The sequence below is a fragment of the Sorex fumeus genome, unplaced genomic scaffold (genome assembly GCF_029834395.1).
Source record: "Sorex fumeus unplaced genomic scaffold, SorFum_2.1 ptg000006l, whole genome shotgun sequence".
Taxonomy (NCBI): Eukaryota; Metazoa; Chordata; class Mammalia; order Eulipotyphla; family Soricidae; genus Sorex; species Sorex fumeus.
The window spans coordinates 10336429-10351539 of record NW_026606063.1 but is presented as its reverse complement, the minus strand read 5'-3'; the positions used below and the strand labels follow the sequence as shown (position 1 = coordinate 10351539).

General features: G+C 58.1%; 2 protein-coding genes across 4 annotated transcripts in view; one reads left to right on the top strand and one right to left on the bottom strand.

Moving 5' to 3' along the window:
- The first annotated feature begins 56 nt into the window (after window positions 1–56).
- Window positions 57–1566, top strand: KRTCAP3 (keratinocyte associated protein 3). Its single transcript, XM_056122387.1, has 7 exons — window positions 57–149; window positions 292–476; window positions 550–609; window positions 762–959; window positions 1048–1182; window positions 1269–1381; window positions 1484–1566. Exons 1-6 carry the CDS (start codon window positions 122–124, stop codon window positions 1374–1376), a joined length of 714 nt encoding a protein of 237 aa, XP_055978362.1. The 5' UTR covers window positions 57–121; the 3' UTR covers window positions 1377–1381; window positions 1484–1566.
- Window positions 1567–1686: 120 nt separating this feature from the next.
- IFT172 (intraflagellar transport 172) overlaps window positions 1687–15111 on the bottom strand; it is a 46345-nt gene continuing 32920 nt past the window's right edge. For all 3 annotated transcript variants that reach the window (XM_056122337.1, XM_056122352.1, XM_056122345.1), the window contains 23 exons: window positions 13504–13593; window positions 12995–13092; window positions 12757–12892; window positions 12558–12674; window positions 11556–11698; window positions 9704–9797; window positions 9522–9586; window positions 9150–9330; window positions 8925–9034; window positions 8714–8846; window positions 6820–6918; window positions 6293–6402; window positions 6139–6202; window positions 5884–5970; window positions 5571–5687; window positions 5168–5278; window positions 4969–5088; window positions 3235–3330; window positions 2838–2897; window positions 2657–2755; window positions 2225–2378; window positions 1978–2069; window positions 1687–1776 (listed from right to left, as the gene is read on the bottom strand). In XM_056122337.1, coding sequence (XP_055978312.1) covers window positions 1687–1776; window positions 1978–2069; window positions 2225–2378; window positions 2657–2755; window positions 2838–2897; window positions 3235–3330; window positions 4969–5088; window positions 5168–5278; window positions 5571–5687; window positions 5884–5970; window positions 6139–6202; window positions 6293–6402; window positions 6820–6918; window positions 8714–8846; window positions 8925–9034; window positions 9150–9330; window positions 9522–9586; window positions 9704–9797; window positions 11556–11698; window positions 12558–12674; window positions 12757–12892; window positions 12995–13092; window positions 13504–13593 — 2466 coding nt within the window. The remainder of the gene's footprint in view (window positions 1777–1977; window positions 2070–2224; window positions 2379–2656; window positions 2756–2837; window positions 2898–3234; window positions 3331–4968; window positions 5089–5167; window positions 5279–5570; window positions 5688–5883; window positions 5971–6138; window positions 6203–6292; window positions 6403–6819; window positions 6919–8713; window positions 8847–8924; window positions 9035–9149; window positions 9331–9521; window positions 9587–9703; window positions 9798–11555; window positions 11699–12557; window positions 12675–12756; window positions 12893–12994; window positions 13093–13503; window positions 13594–15111) is intronic.

Here is a 15111-nt window from a genome sequence, read left to right as displayed (position 1 = left end):
GCCTTGCAGGTACGCGGCGGGCCGGCGGGCCGGCGGGCGCGCGGGCGCGCGGGCGGGGCGGGGCCGGGCCAGGTCCGCCCAGGTAGAGCTGCCGGGCGGCGGCGGCGGCGCGGAGGACGGGATGAGGTGCTGCCGCCTCTGCACTTTCGGTAACTTCCGGGGCCCGTGGCTCAGGCCCCCCGGGGCGGCGCGGCCTGCGGGCGCTTCCCCTCACGGCCGCGGGGGCCCGGGGGGGCGCTGGGTCCCCGCGCCGGCCCCGGCTCAGGCCCGCCCCTCCCCCGTGCCTTGCAGACGCGGCCCGGGGCCCCCGGCGGCTTATGCGCGTGGGGCTGGCGCTGCTCCTGGTGGGCCACCTGAACCTGCTGCTGGGGGCCGTGCTGCACGGCACCGTCCTGCGGCACGTGGCCAACCCGCGCGGCGCCGTCACGTCGGAGTACACGGTCGCCAATGTCATCTCCGTGGGCTCGGGGCTGCTGGTGAGAGCGGCCGGCCGGCTGGGCGGGCGGGCGGCGGCGCCGGGGCCGCGGACTCACGCTTCCTGCCTTCCAGAGCGTTTCCGTGGGACTCGTGGCCCTCCTGGCGTCCAGGAACCTTCGCCACCAGCAACTGGTGAGGCGATTTCCTGGAACCTGGCGGCGGGCCGTTGGGCTTCATCCTTCAATGGGGAGGCGGGGCCTCCTGGCGAGAGCTGGGCGCTGGGCAGAGTGGTCAACGGGCATGTTGGCCACCTCCAGGCCATTCACCCTGATGTCTCCCGCCAGCACTGGGCCATGCTGGGCGTCGCTCTGGCCAACCTGTTGCTGTCTGCTGCGTGCTCCCTGGGCATCCTCATCGCTGTGGCCCTCACCGTGGCCAAAGACTCACTTGATGCCGAGTGCCATCCGGTTCCGGCGGACTTGCTGCCGCTGGACGAGGGGCACGGCCAGGTGGATTGCCCTTTTGACCCCACCAGAATCTACGTGAGTGCTCTCTCCACGCGTGGCCCAGCCCCTGGAATTCCCCCTGGCCTCGGCTGCCCGGTCCCCACCCTTCCTCTTCCCCTTCCAGGACACGGCCTTGGCGCTCTGGATCCCGTCACTGCTCATGTCCGCGGCCGAGGCGGCTCTGTCCGCTTACTGCTGCGTGGCTGCCCTCACGCTGCGCGGGGTTGGGCCCTTCAGGCAGGAAGAGCTGCAGGGGCAGGTACGGGACGGACCAGGCGCTTCGGTCCTGGGCTCTGGGCTAAACTCGAGGCCGGGCGGGAGAACACGAACGCCGCTTTTCTGCAGCTCGAGGAACTGACAGAGCTGGAGCTCCCTAAACAAAGAAGGCAGGAAAACGAGCAGCTCCTGGATCAGAATCAGGAAATCCAGTCCCCACGGAAAAACTGGGCGTAGCACAGGTAGTGGGTGAAGAGGACGGAGGGCCAGGGTGGGGGCCTGCCCTCAGGAGCTGGGGCTGCCTCTGCTCCGGCCTGGCGCTCAGACACAGGTTTCTCCATCAGGCAGGTGCTGTCCTGAGGCTCCGTCCCACGGGGGTCTCCACTTACCCTCAGGATGTGTAGATGACGCTAATAAAGAACTTTTCTCCTACACGCTTCTTATTCCTTCTGGGGGAGAAAAGGCCCTGGGCTGGGGCGGGGGCTCGATCGAAAGAATACAACGGTCTCAGCCACTCACTCGTACACCTTTAATGGGAGGCGCGTGGCTACTGGAAGGAGAAGCTGGTGCTGGGAAGCCCTCCGCACCACTGACTGATGAACTTCAGCACGTCCTGGCACACGGGGCTGTGCGAGGTCTGAGAAGAGGAAGCCAGAGGGGTCACCTGTCCGCACAGAGCAAGGCGGGACGTGGCCCGACACCCCTCCCCAAATAAAGTCAGCTCCTGAGCACCCTGAGAGTGGAGTGGAGGGGGGCGGGCCGACACCGGTGCTCCCCTGTGCCAGAAGTTGCTGTTCTGCATCAACCAGCCCCCCGTTCCCTGCAGTGTCCCTCTCACCTTGATAGCCATTAGGAACTTATTCCAGTTGTCTTTGTTTGCTGCTTTCCCATGCCGCTTAAAATCAATTTTGTTCCTCAAAATGGGGTATCCTAGGAAGAGGAACTGAGCCTGAGAGGGGCTGCCGGGGGACCCTCCATAGCAATTGGGGGGGGGACAGAAATTAGGTCTTTGGCCTCCTTTCTGGATCCTACAGCCTCTCCCTCCTTTCCTCCTCTCAAGAGTGCAGGGGTGCGGGGCTCCTGACCTGTGATGAGGCAGGGCAGGGCTCGCACACCAGTGCTCGCTGCTACCAGGGAAGCCTCGTAGGCGCCACGCTCATCCCGAGGCAGAACCTGCTCCAGCCGCTGGTCCATGGAGACGGTGAGCACCCAGTCCCGGACCTCTTCTCTCTCAGCCTCCTGGGAAGGACAGAGGGCCCCGCAGCTTCAAGCAGGGCAGGATGTGGAAGGGGGTGCTCAGGAGCGGGTGGCCAGACACTCCTGGGCTCCCCTTTCAGTCACAAATGCTCTTCCTCGGACTGTCTGCGGGTTTGTCAGCCTCTGCCCCGGGAGGAGCAGTGAGGCCTTCTAAGATGGCAGCGCAGGGTCCTGCTGGTACCCACCATGAGCAGGGACAGGCCTGAGTGACCGCCCTTCTCAGGGCACCCTGGAGAGTCCCCCGAATCCTGCGCCCTTACCGGCACATGCTGCTTGGCAGGGAGGGGCACCTCGAAGGGAATGTCTGTGTCCTGGAAGTCAGAGTGGTCCAGGGCATCCAGCGTCCCTTCTTCAATGGCCTGCGGCAGGGTGGGCAGCCGTGAGACAGGCCCAGCCTGAGCCTGGCCTCAGCCTCCAGGCACCACTCGGGCCCCTACTCACGTCGGTCAGATCCAAGAACCGGTTGAGGAAGATGAAGGCCATGTTCTCCCAGCCGACAGCCTGCAGCAGAGAAGGTAGGAGTGTAAGCAACTGGGCATGGTTGCTGCCGGGAAGGGTCCAGAAGGAACCGCACAGCCCCCCCGCTATCACCCCACCCAGCTGGCTTCTACCTCAGAGACACCCCCTTGACAGAAAAATTGCTCAGTGCCCTCCCTGGAAATGAACCTTCTGGAAATGAATCCACACAGAGTGCCCAGCAAATGCACCCCAGGCTACTGGTGCCTCCCCCCACGGCCCGGGGACGCAACGTGCACTTCAGCTGCTGGCCTGCGCTTGCCTCTCTCCCAGCATCTTGATCTGCTCAGCACCCGGCCCACCCATCCTGGTCGCAGCTCACCTTGGAGGCCATGCCAGCCTCATAGAATGCCTTGTCTGCAGGTAGCAGCTGCGTGTGACGCAAGAGTGAAACAGAAAGTCTGGCAGCCACAGTTTCCTAGGGATTGAAAGCAGAGCACCTTGAGGCTGGGCGGCGTTGAGGGGCGGAGCACACGCTCTGCATGCCTAGGTCCTATCTGGTAACACATGCATGCGTGTACAACTCTTCAGTATGAGGATGCACACACTTGGCTCTTTGACCTGGGGATTACAGTCTCACACTCGGCTATGGTCTGAGGACTACAGTCTCACACACACATTCAGCTCTGTGCTCTGGGGACTACATTTTCGCACACACTTGGCTCTGTGATCTGGGGTCTTAGTCACACACGTGGCTCTATGATCTGGGGACTAGTTACACACACGCTTGGCTCTATGATCTGGGGTCTATAGTCACACTCTGCTCTATGATCTGGGGACTAAGTGTCACACACCCACACATTCAGCTCTATGATTTAGGACTACAGTCTTACACACACTTGGCTCTATGGTCTGGGGACTACAGTCTTGTACACACATATTAGGCCCTATGATCTTGGGACTACAGTCACATACACTTGGCTCTATGATCTGGGGACTATAGTCTCTCACACAGACACACACACACGGCCCTGTGATCTGGGCACTACAGTGACTAAGCCACCAGGTCAATGAGCTTAAAACTAAAGCAACCACAGGGCCAGAAAACTGCCGATAATAAAACTACTCTGGATCTCAAGTAGTTCTAGGTCTTTTTTTGGCTTTTCTTCCTGCACGAGAACACTGGGTCTATGTTATTTCCAATGTTTTTGGGGGCCACACCTGGTAGTTCTCAGGGCTTACGCTCAGGAATCACTACTGGTGGGGTTCAGGGGATCATATATGGTGCCAGGGATTGAACCCAGGTCAGCTGTGTGCAAAGCAAGTGTTCTAGTAGTGTCTGTACTATCTCTAGCTCCTATATTAATTCTAAATTTCTGTCCATTGCTAGAACTAGATTATCCAAGTCTGTGAGTACACATACAACACAATATCATGCATGAGCCTGAAACTGATCAGAAATCACAGGACTTTATTTATTATTATTTTCCTTCTGGGGCCACAAGAACAAAAATCTGGTGAAGCTCAAGGGTTATTCCTGGCTCTGTGCTCGGGAATTACTCCTGACAGTGCTTGGGGGACCATACGGGATGCAAGCCAGGCAAAGCACCTTACTGGTTGTACTGACCCTAAATGTTTAAACATAATGAGACTCTCAGGTACAGGAGGAAAGCCCTCTCAGCAAGGCCAAAGATGTATTTGAGGGGCCAGAGAGCTTGCTTAGGGGAAAGGCACTTATACTGCATAGGCTAATCCTGGTGAGACCCCTGGCCCTGAGCACTGTCAGGGGTGACTTCTGAGCAGAGCTAGGAATAGCCCCTGAGCATCTCTGGGTATAACGTATTTGAGGGTTGGATAGATGTATTTGAGGGCTGGTTCAATGGGCTGAGCACATGTTTTGCAAGCATGAGACTTGGATTCAACTCCTGGCATCATATGGCCCTCCCCCAGTCTGACTTAAAATGACTCCCCCACTCCCAGCACAGCCAGGGATGGTTCCAGAAACCTAACCTAACCCTCCCCCCACCGGCCCAAAGGAAAAGGTGATGGGAGAAGAGGGCCATGCTCAAAAGTAGGGAACTTGGACGCCTCCCTGGGCAGCACACCCCGGCCTTACCAGGGCTTTGACGCTCTGGGCTGCAGAGCGAGTGGCGTAGTAGTGGGCAATCAGCAGCATGGTCTCAAACTCCTCGTGGGCTGGCGAGTTGGCCTCACTGGACTTGGCCAGGTTTTCACACTAGGGCAGGAAGGGAGTCAGTGCACAGCCACCGGGGCCAGAGAGTGGCCCACCGAGGGTCCAGGCGCCACTTCCTCACCAGGTTGAAGAGGACATCGCGCAGGTCGGCCCAGCTGTGGTAGGCCTCGGCGCTGTTGCTCCCGGGCGAGCTCACCATGTCCGTGAAGATCCTCTTATAGATGTTGAAGTTCTGGAGGGGAGGAGGGCTGAGTGAGAGGGGACCATGGAGAGAGCAAGCCAGGGGCAGTGGCCAGGGGAGAGCTGGGAGGCTGAGAAGAAGAATCAGTGTCGGTTCCTTTCAGGGAAAAGAGGGCGGAGCAAGAAACCCACAGCTTTGCAGTTTGGCCCGAGGTGGGTGGTGGGTGCGGGGTGCTCTGCGACTGCCCCGGGCTGCGGCTTCAAAGGGCAACTCTTGGGAGAAGAGAGTGTTTCTGGCCACCCTGAGGGTCTGTGAGTGAGGAGAGAAAGGAGCAGGCTGGTACCTGGGGGTTGGCAGGGGCTCCGTGCTGCACGTACAGGGCCAGGGCCTGGGCGCAGTCGCCTTCTCGGATCAGGTGCGTCGCGTACAAAGCCACGTACTTGTGCAGAATCTTGTAGTTCTGCCCCGGGAAGGGAGGAGAAAGCATGGTGAAGATCCTGGGGCCCGGGGAGCAAGGGAGGGCGGGGGCTGGGGCAAAGCCAGGCCCAGCTGGGACTTCCACCCCACCTGCAGGGTGTGGGGGACGAGCTCTCTGAGGCATCTCAGGGGGCTGGGTTTCGGCGGGCACAGAAGTGCAGGGGCGGAAGGGAGCGCACCTGGCGGGTGGCTGTTTCGATGCACTTGTCCCACTGACCCTGCTCCACGTACAGGTCCAATGCAGCCACCACGTCCACACTCACTAGCTGAGGATGGGCAGAGACAGCGTTACCGCAGGGAGTGCTGAGGGGCTGTCTACTCCTGTAGGCAGCATGGAGGGGCCATCCACACGTGTGGGGAGTGGTGATGGGGCCATCCACACGCACAGGCAGTGTGGAGGGGCCGTCCAGACCCACCAGCCGACGCTGACTCACCGAGTCCACTTTGCCCTGGTTCTTGAGGAACTCTTTGTAATGCTGGTCCACATAGTCTTCGTACCTGTGAAGAGGTGGAGCTTGCACTTCCAGAACCTTCCTCAGTTACAGGAGGAGGCAGGAGAAGGTTCCAGAAGGTGGTGATCGCGCATACCGGGGGTCCAGCTCCTTGGCCACACGCTTGGCTTTGTTCCACTCCTCACCCTCAATGAAAGCATCAATGGCTTCCTTGACAAGGTCCAGGTTCAGAAAGAGCTCTGCGGCCTGCAGGGCGGGTTGGGGTGAGGAGGTGAGGCTGGCTTCCCACTCCACACCCCCTACTTCTCCCTCTACACCCCTGGCTCACCCAATCCCCACCACACACACATTCCTCCTGCCACACACCCCTATTCCCACTCCACACCCTGGCCCCCCTCTCCACACCCCTCTCTCCTCTCCCCAGCTCTCTGCTCTGCACCAACGCCCTCCCTCCTGGGCACCATGCCATCGTTTCTCCCATCCCCAGAGAATTCTTTTCTTTTACTGAGAAGTGTAGTGGGAGTTTTGGGGCCACACCCAGCAGTGCTGGGGAGCTACTCCTGGCAGTACTTGGGGGACCACAGCAGTGCCAGGGATCACACTGTGCCTCACCCACCGCACCCTGGACGTCCCAACCCTGGGTCACTTTCATCCCCGGCTTACAGCACTGTGCTTTCCGATTCCGATCAGCTGGGGCCCCACAGCCCGGACTACTTCCAGACTGCGCTGGGAGGGCAGAAACTTGATGGCGAGTTCGGCTGCCTGGAGAGCAGAGGAGAGAAGTGAGGGACAGATACCGCTGGGGGCCCTGTTTAGCCCTCTAGCTGCCAGTTCACTTGTGCTCTGGCCCTCTCCCTGGCCGCCCGGGCACAGTCACCTCCTCATGGGAGTCTTTATTGGCATGTTTTATCGGGGCTTTCCTAGCAGTGCTGGGGTGCTGGGGTCCACTCCCGCAAATTCTAGACTCATCAGTGCAGACCTGGCAGTTTGGGGCTGGGGTTTCCCAGTGCCAGGGGGCACCAGGGCTATACTCAGCAGGACTTGGGGTGAGGGTGGGATCTCACACGGTGCAAGGGGTCAAATCAGGGACCTCATACATGCAAGACATGTGCCCCATCTCTAGATCACCTGCCCCCTGGAGCCTTTAAACCTCCCAGTGGGTGTGTTCCCTGCCAGTTTTTTTTTTTTTCCTCTTTGGGTCACACCCAGCGATGCACAGGGGTTACTCCTGGCTCACGCACTCAGGAATTACTCCTGGCGGTGCTTGGGGGACCATATGGGATGCTGGGAATCGAACCCGGGTTGGCCGCGTGTAAGGCAAACGCCCTACCCGCTGTGCTATGGCTCCAGCCCCTCCCTGCCAGTTCTTGCAGGCATCCTTCATGGGATCCAAGGTCACAGTGATCAGCCTCTCCAGTTGTCACTAATAGAATCTTGGTGACATGGAATAAGGAAGCTCCAGGCCGGGAGTCCAGGGAACTCGGGATGGGCCTCACATTCACCATCTCGAGTGCTAGTGTGTCTAGAGCAGCACCTTCCTCACCTGGGCCGCTTGCCCCCCAGAGGCTTCTCCCGGAGATGTGCTGCCCCTCAAATCCACCTGCACCCGAGTTGGTAAAGAAAAAGGAGTGGCAGATTGTCTGCTAGAACGATTCTGCCTGTTTTGTTCTGGGGCCACATCTGGCATGTTACTCAGCAGGGGCAGAGAGGGGTGAGGGGCCACTCCCAGTGGGGTCCAGGACTCCTGGATTCAAATCCTGCGCTCAGCCCGTTGAGCTTTCTCCACTCCCACTGCCTCTTTTCCTCTACTTGCCGAAAGGCGGAGGCCCCACGCAGGGAGCCAGCCTCTGCCTTCTCTGAGCCAGAGCCTGTCACGCACGGACCTGACCAACAGGCCCCAGAGCCTGCATGCATGCAACCCCTGCTCGCCTGATGCTTGCTGAGAAGGCATTGGTAAGCTCAGGGTCAAGTGCCAGGCCTCTTCCTAATGCCTCCCCTTGACCTCCTAGGGACACCGGAGTGGGGCCCGAGACAACTGCAGGAAATGTTTCAGGGTGCCATCACCACACTTCTTGCTGGAGGCAGGCACCTCCCTGCGCCTCCTCTAGCTTTTGACACCCTCACTCCCTACCTTGAAGGCAGCCTGCTTCAAGGGTGCGTGCTTCCTGACGCGGGAGGTACTGAAATACAATCCTGAGTCAGGAACCCATGAAACAGCAGCCTGGCTACCCCGCAGGAGCCTCCTCTGCTCTGCGGCTTCGTGGCCTCCAGCAGGCCCCAGGCGGGTCTGGGCCCGTCCCTGAGCCCTCCAGCCAGCAGGGTCCTCCTGCTTCTCCCAGCTCCGCTCAGAACACGCACTTGGGTCTTCCCGAACACTCATTACTGGAGGCCGGGTGGGAGCTGGTCTGATTCCCTCTCGCTAGAGGTCAGGATCCATGTGACCACTCTTTTCACAGCGTTCTGGCCTTGCTGGCCAGCCAGGGAGGGACCCAGGAGGACAAGCAGGCTGGGGCGAGGGAGGGTTCTGAGCAGGGCCCGGGAGCGGGTTGGGCCTCACCTTCATCCAGCACTTCTCTACCAGGCCGCTGCTGCTGCCGGTGTCCCGCACCTTGAGGTAGCAGTCGACGGCACGGCCGTACTCAGCTGCCTGCTCCCACTGGCGCGCCTGCTCCACCAGCCCCTCCATGCCCCTGTGGAGAGGGCGCTGGTGACCCTGTGGGTGGCGCCGCCCCCTCCCTTCACCCCACCAGCTGCCCGGCGCTGCCCACCTGGCCCCCTTCTTAGATGCTTCCTGCTCGTACTCCTCCTGCAGGGCCTCCAGCTGCCCGGGCATGTAGTCCTTACAGATCCGCAGGGCGTCACTCCACAGCCCGGCCTCCTGCTCGCAGGAAAAGGGGGTGCTCGGGCCACTCTTCCCTGCCCCTTATCTCTCCTTCCCCACCCCCACTAAGTCCTGGGGTCTCCCTAAGATCACAGTGTTCAAGCAGCCCCACCTTGTAGTAACTGAGGGCCAGGCCCGGCCGCTGGGCGCGGAGCAGCAGTGCTTCCGCCCGCTGGAAATCCTTCTCCTCCAAGGCCCCCCGAGCCTGCCCCACCAGCACCTCGGCGACGCTGTTGGGGTCGTGGGCCTCAGCCACCCGCTGAGCTGCTTCCCAGTCCTGGTTATGGACAAACCTGCTCACAGATGGGAACATAGACAGGCTGAGGGGGGACCGAGGGCTCACGAGGCAGTGCAGGTAGCCCTGTCACTGGGGAGGGGAGGGGTGATGGTAACGTGGGTTTGGGGATTAGATAAAGACACAGCAAGAAAGGATTCAGGCGGCTGTGCCTGGGCGGGCAGGGTGAGGAATTCAAGGGCAACTCACATGAGGACGGCTTCCTTGGGTTTACCAGCCCTGATGAACTCAGCTTCAGCCTCTTCAAATTTGCCCTGAAGGGAGAAAAGGACCCCTAAACAAGTGGAGAGAGGCGTCCTGAGAACTGGAAAGAAGTATCAGAGGTCAGGGGCAAGGGGCTCAGGGGTCAAAGGCACTGGAGAAGTGAGTACCTCATCCTCCAGGTACATGGCATAGCGCAGGTGAATTTCAGGGGTTTTGTGCTTGAGGGCCAGCCGAGCGAGTTCAAATGCAAATTCAAAGGAGCTGAAATGGAAGGTGCAGAGAGTCCACACTGGGGGCTGGAGAGATAGTACAGTGGGCAGAGTGCTGGCCTTGCAGACAGTTGACCTGGGTTCTATCCCTGACACCCATACATGTCCCCCCAGCCCCACCAGGAGTGATTGCTAAGCAGAGTCTGGAGTAAGACCTGAGCACAGGTGGTGTGGCCCAAAACCAAACGTTCCCCCAAACCAAAAAAAGTCACACTCAAGGCTTGCTTTCAGGGGTGCAGGGAGAGTGTTTCCCTTACACTTGGCCAACCAGGCCTTGATCCCAGCACTCTATGCCCCCATCCCCAAGTGCTGTCAGGAGTGATCCCTGAGTGCAGAGCCAGGAATAAGTCCTGAGCACTGATGGATGTGGTGTACACACATAAATGCGCGTGTGTGCGCGCGCGTGCGCTTACGCACACGCACGCACGCACACACACACACACACACACAGAGCTTCTTTTTGGGCTCGGGATATGGCACCGCGATCAGCTGAGTGCAGGTGTTGCGGCACCTCAATCAGCTGAGTGCAGGTGTTGCATGCAGGAGTGTGGAGTTTGACCCTGGTACTGCATGGCCCCATGAGCACTCTCAGGACTGACCCCTGATCTCAGAGTAAGAGTAGCCACGTCTATCTCCATCCCTGCTCCCACTCCCTGGCCCCACTGCCCTAAGACCATCCGGTGTGGCCCCAAAGTAAAAATAAATAATCTTGAGCCAGAGAGATGGTACAGTGGAGAGGGTGCTTGCCTTGCATGATGCTGACATGGATTTGGCCCCTGGCACCCCATGTCCTCCCCTAAGTCCGCCAGGAGTCATCCCCGAGTGCAGAGGCAGGAGTAGCAACTAAGCACTGCCAGGTGTGGCCCCAAAATAAAAACAAAAATGTCTTTGTGGGCCAAGATGAGACTGTGATAGTGCACAGGCCTTGCAAGTGGAGGGCCTGGATTCCATTCTCAAAACCACAAACAGAAACCAAATTTGATTTTGGGGGCCACACCCGGCAGTACACAGGGGCTACTCCTGGCTCTGTGTTCAGGAACTATTCCTGGCAAGCTTTGGGGGAGCCATCTGATACGCCAGGGATCAAACCCAGGTCAGCCGCATGTAAGCAAGCACCCTGCCCTCTGCTATTGCTTTTGCCCGGAAACCCTTTCATATGAGGCATAGAAATAAGAATGAGAAAGGTGGAAAGAACCCAGCAAACAAAAACCCAGACAGAACGGCAGACATTGTGGGGAGATAAGGGACCAATAAAGAAAACCAGAAAAGCAAATCTGCTCTTATCAACTGGAAAAAAGAGAAAGAGTGGCAATCTAGCCAGAGAGACAGAGAAGCAGAGAGGGGACGGCCACCTGGTGCTGCCCTTTTCTGAGTCACATGGAGAGGAAACCCTCAGTGGTGACCCTCGGCAGCTACTGCTGCATCGGCTTCAGAGAAGCTTCTTTTGCCTTTGAGGCGAGCGCGCTTCCTCCGTTACTGAGACTCAGCCACATGCTTAGCATCCCTGAGCCCGGGAGGCCCGGAGACCATCTCCTTAGACCAGTTCAGGATGGAGGAATGGGACACTGTGCTCCCTAGTGAGGCCAGCCTACTCTCCCTCTGTGTCAGCTTCTTCCAAGGCCCTCTCATCATGCTCTCATGTCTTGTCTTAGCTTTTGCAACTGCTCTTGGTTTGCATTTTGGGTTGCATTTTGGTCTTTCTCTGCACTTTTGGGAACAAAGGTAGTGGGGGAGATGCTCAGGGGCTCACCAGTTGTCTGCCGCGTGGTCAATAGCAGCCTCCAGGAGACCCAGCTTCTTGAGCAGTCTGACGGCAGCCTCTCCGCCCAGGCTCTTGGCCCACAGATAGGCCACGTGCTTGTGGGCATTGGCTCCACCGTGAGTCTTGGCCACCTGCAAAGCAGAGGCACCACGTGAGCTGCAAAGCAAGGGTGCATGGCCACCTCCTGCTCGCCACTGAGTGATCTTCTCTTTCTGCTCCAGAACAGGCACTTGGCCTTGGTTTTGACAAGGATCGGGGAGCTGTTCTTGAACCGGAAGAGGGCTAAGGCCCAAGGAGAATTTTTTTTTCCTTTTGGGGTCACACCCGGCTGTTCACTCAGGAATTACTCCTGGCAGTGCTTGGGGGACCATATGGGATGGTGGGAATCAAACCCAGGTTGGCCGCATGCAAGGCAAATGCCCTACCTGCTGTGCTATTGCTCCAGCCCCCAAGGATAATTTTGGCCTTCCAGGAAGTCTTAAAACTGGAGGTGAAATTGTGTGTATAGATATGGTTTTCAAAGACACCAAAAACTCATTGTTTTAAGAGAGAGAAAGTTGGGGCTAGAGACATGGTACAGAGGGTAAAGTGCCTGCCTTGCATGCAGCTCACCCAGGTTCAATTGCCCACATCCCATATGGTCCCTGAGCCCCGCCAGGAGTGAGCACTGAGTATCCCTGAGCACTGAGCCAGGGGTAATCTCTGAGTATCACTGGGTGTGACCAAAACACCATAAAAAAAGAAAAAAAGGGAAAGAGGGAAAGAGGGTTGGAGGCGCTCAATGTGCTGAGCACAGACCCAGCGTACAGGAGGCTCAGGTTCTATTCCAGCACTGCAGGGGCCCCAGTGCCGCTGGGAGCTGAGAGCACAGAACCAGAAGTAGCCCACAAACACTGCTGGGTTTAGTGATCAAAACAAACAAACAAAAGAAACAAAGAGTGGGAAAGAAAGAGGGAGGGATGACCCCTCAGAGTGGCCTGGCCCTCTTACCCTGTAGGCCTCTTCCCAAAGTCCACTGGACCGGTACATGTTCACTGTTGCCTTCCATTCCTGGGCCTCCAGGTAGTGGTACTCCGCCTCCTGCAGGCGGCCTTCCGCCTCCAGCTCCTATGGGAGGGAAGGTGGGTCAGCTTCAGGGGTGGGGGGTGAGATGTTGCCTGCGCACAGTTGCGGGAACAGAAGGGCTCACCTTGCCCAAATGTAGGTGAGTGTCGCTGAGGAGATCAGGATGGTGCTTCCCTACTAGGCGGATCATGTCATCGTACAACTTGTGCTTCTTGAACATGGTGATGGCGAGATCGGGCTCCTCCACGGTCACATACAGCCTGGGTTGGGGAAGGGAGAAAGATGGTGGCCTCCCAGCCCCAGCTCCAGGTGTGACTGTCCCGCCTCTGGGTGGGGGCACAAGACCCCCAACCCGCACTTACCTCTCGGCCTCACGGTACTTGCCCTGCTTCTCCAGCTCCTGGGCCTGAGTGATGTACAGCACTGACACATCCTCGGGCCTCATGCACTTGAGCGCCAGCTGTGGACACACGGGGCAGAGGAGCCTCAGAGCCTGGAAACTCAGAGCCTCTTTCCAGCAGCCACCGTGGGGTCAGAGCTTGCCACGCGCAGTTCAGTGAACTCAGCGTCCGTGAGGGACAGTCAGAACTCTAACCCACTGAGGAGGAGGCGCCGAGGGGCCTGGGGCCAGTGCTCCTCTCCTGATTCCTAGAAGCCGGCCAGCCTGGGCCTGGGAGCGTGACCCGAGGGCCTGAGGTGACTGGAGGTTTTAGGAGTACATTTCCAGGCCCAGCTCCCCAGCCCTGTCTCCACAGCGAGTGATCAGGGTGGCCCGGCCTCTCTCCGGGTCATCTTCCTCATCTCGGGAACCCTCGGAAGTGGGTGAGGAGAGGTGAGGGAAAGCGATGCAGGAGCCTCCTGCACTCTCCACCTTGTGGGCTTGCTCCCAGCGGCCGGCCTGTGTGTACATGTCGATGGCATCTTTTGTGCGGTCACCCTTCAAGTAGAGTTCCTCTGCAATCTGTGGAGACAAGGGGCAGGTGCACAGGGTGAGAGCAACAGAGGTAGAGCACCGGGAGGAGGAAAGATCACATCCAGTACACAGCAGAATATCATCTGAGAAGATGAAGCCATGCAATCGGCTGCTCTGTGGCTGAAGCTGGAGCGTTTCGTGCTAGCGAAAGGAGAGGGAGAGGAACAGACACAGAATGATGCCCCTCACGTGCCTCATAGGGGCATAAGATAACACGGTTGGGGACTAACAACTGCCCAAAGGCAATAGCAATGAAGAGCAGAAAACTGGTCTTCAGTAGGACACAGGCCAATGGGCTGAGGCTGGGCGACAGGTCAGGGAAGGGAACACCAGGACAATGGAGGGAAACAGCGAAGGAAACTGAGGGGCGGGAGAGAAACTAGGATCTTAGAAGAGGGAAGTAGATACTTTTGAAGGGATTGGTGTTGAAACATTGTATGCCTGAAACTCAGTCATGAATAACTGTGTAGCTCTGTCATTTGTGGTCATTCAATTTTCATTTTCTATTTTTAAATCTTTTTTATTGAATCACTGTGGGATACCCTTACACAGCTGTTTCTGATTGGATTTCCGTCACACAGCGTTCCAACACCCATCCTAGAATCCGTGTCTGCAGGTTCCCTCTCATCACCTCCCCTACCCCCACCCCCCACCTGTCTCTATGGCAGGTGCTTCTCCTCTTCTCTCCTCTCCTCCCCTCCCCAATGCACAGGGGTTCCTCCTGGCTCTGCACTCAGGAATTACTCCTGGTGGTGCTTGGGGGACCATATGGGATGCTGGGAATCGAATCCCAGGTTGGCCTCGTGCAAGGTAAATGCCCTACAATATTTTTAATACTTTTAAAAAGGGTGAAATAAAAGGGATCAGGGACTGCAGCAATAGTCCAGTGAGGAGGGCGTTTGCCTTGCACGCAGCTGACCCGGGTTCGACTCCCAGCATCCCATATGGTCCCTTGAGCATAGCCAGGAGTAATTTCTGAGTGCAGAGCCAGGAGTTAATCCCTGTGCATGGCTGGATGTGATCTCCCCCACCTCACACACACACACACACACAAAATGAATGAAACCTCCTGAAAGGAGCTGAGTCTGGGCTACCATGGCTGGATAAAAACAGGGTATCCTGGATCTTCTGGTGCTTTGTCAAAACAAGGGGGCCCAGGACATAGGATGGTGACTGGGCCACGTGTCTAGTATGTGCTCGACCTGAGTTTAAATCCTGATACCACCTGGACCTCACTGGTGTAGGCCTGCTTCCCCTCACTCTACAGGGTCCTGGGTAACCAATACCGAGGAGCTGAGCAGTACCTTAGCCTCAGACTACTGCATCGAACCAAGAAATGCCCAAGCCTTAGGCTTCCTGAGCACCACTGGGAGGTTCCAAAACAAGTAAGGAAGACCAGCCCCAAATGCTATGAGAGGATTCAGTGGGGGTATAAAAGAGCCTCCTGAAGGCCAGAGAGAGAGTACAGCAGGCACAGCACATGGCCTGCATATGGCCAACGTGGGT

Excerpts from the sequence above, each read along its gene's own strand:
- KRTCAP3 (XM_056122387.1), top strand. The coding sequence starts at position 122 with ATGAGGTGCTGCCGCCTCTGCACTTTCG. Across the intron at positions 477-549 it reads CCGTGGGCTCGGGGCTGCTG|AGCGTTTCCGTGGGACTCGT; the intron begins GTGAGAGCGGCC and ends CCTGCCTTCCAG. Across the intron at positions 1,183-1,268 it reads AGGAAGAGCTGCAGGGGCAG|CTCGAGGAACTGACAGAGCT; the intron begins GTACGGGACGGA and ends GCTTTTCTGCAG.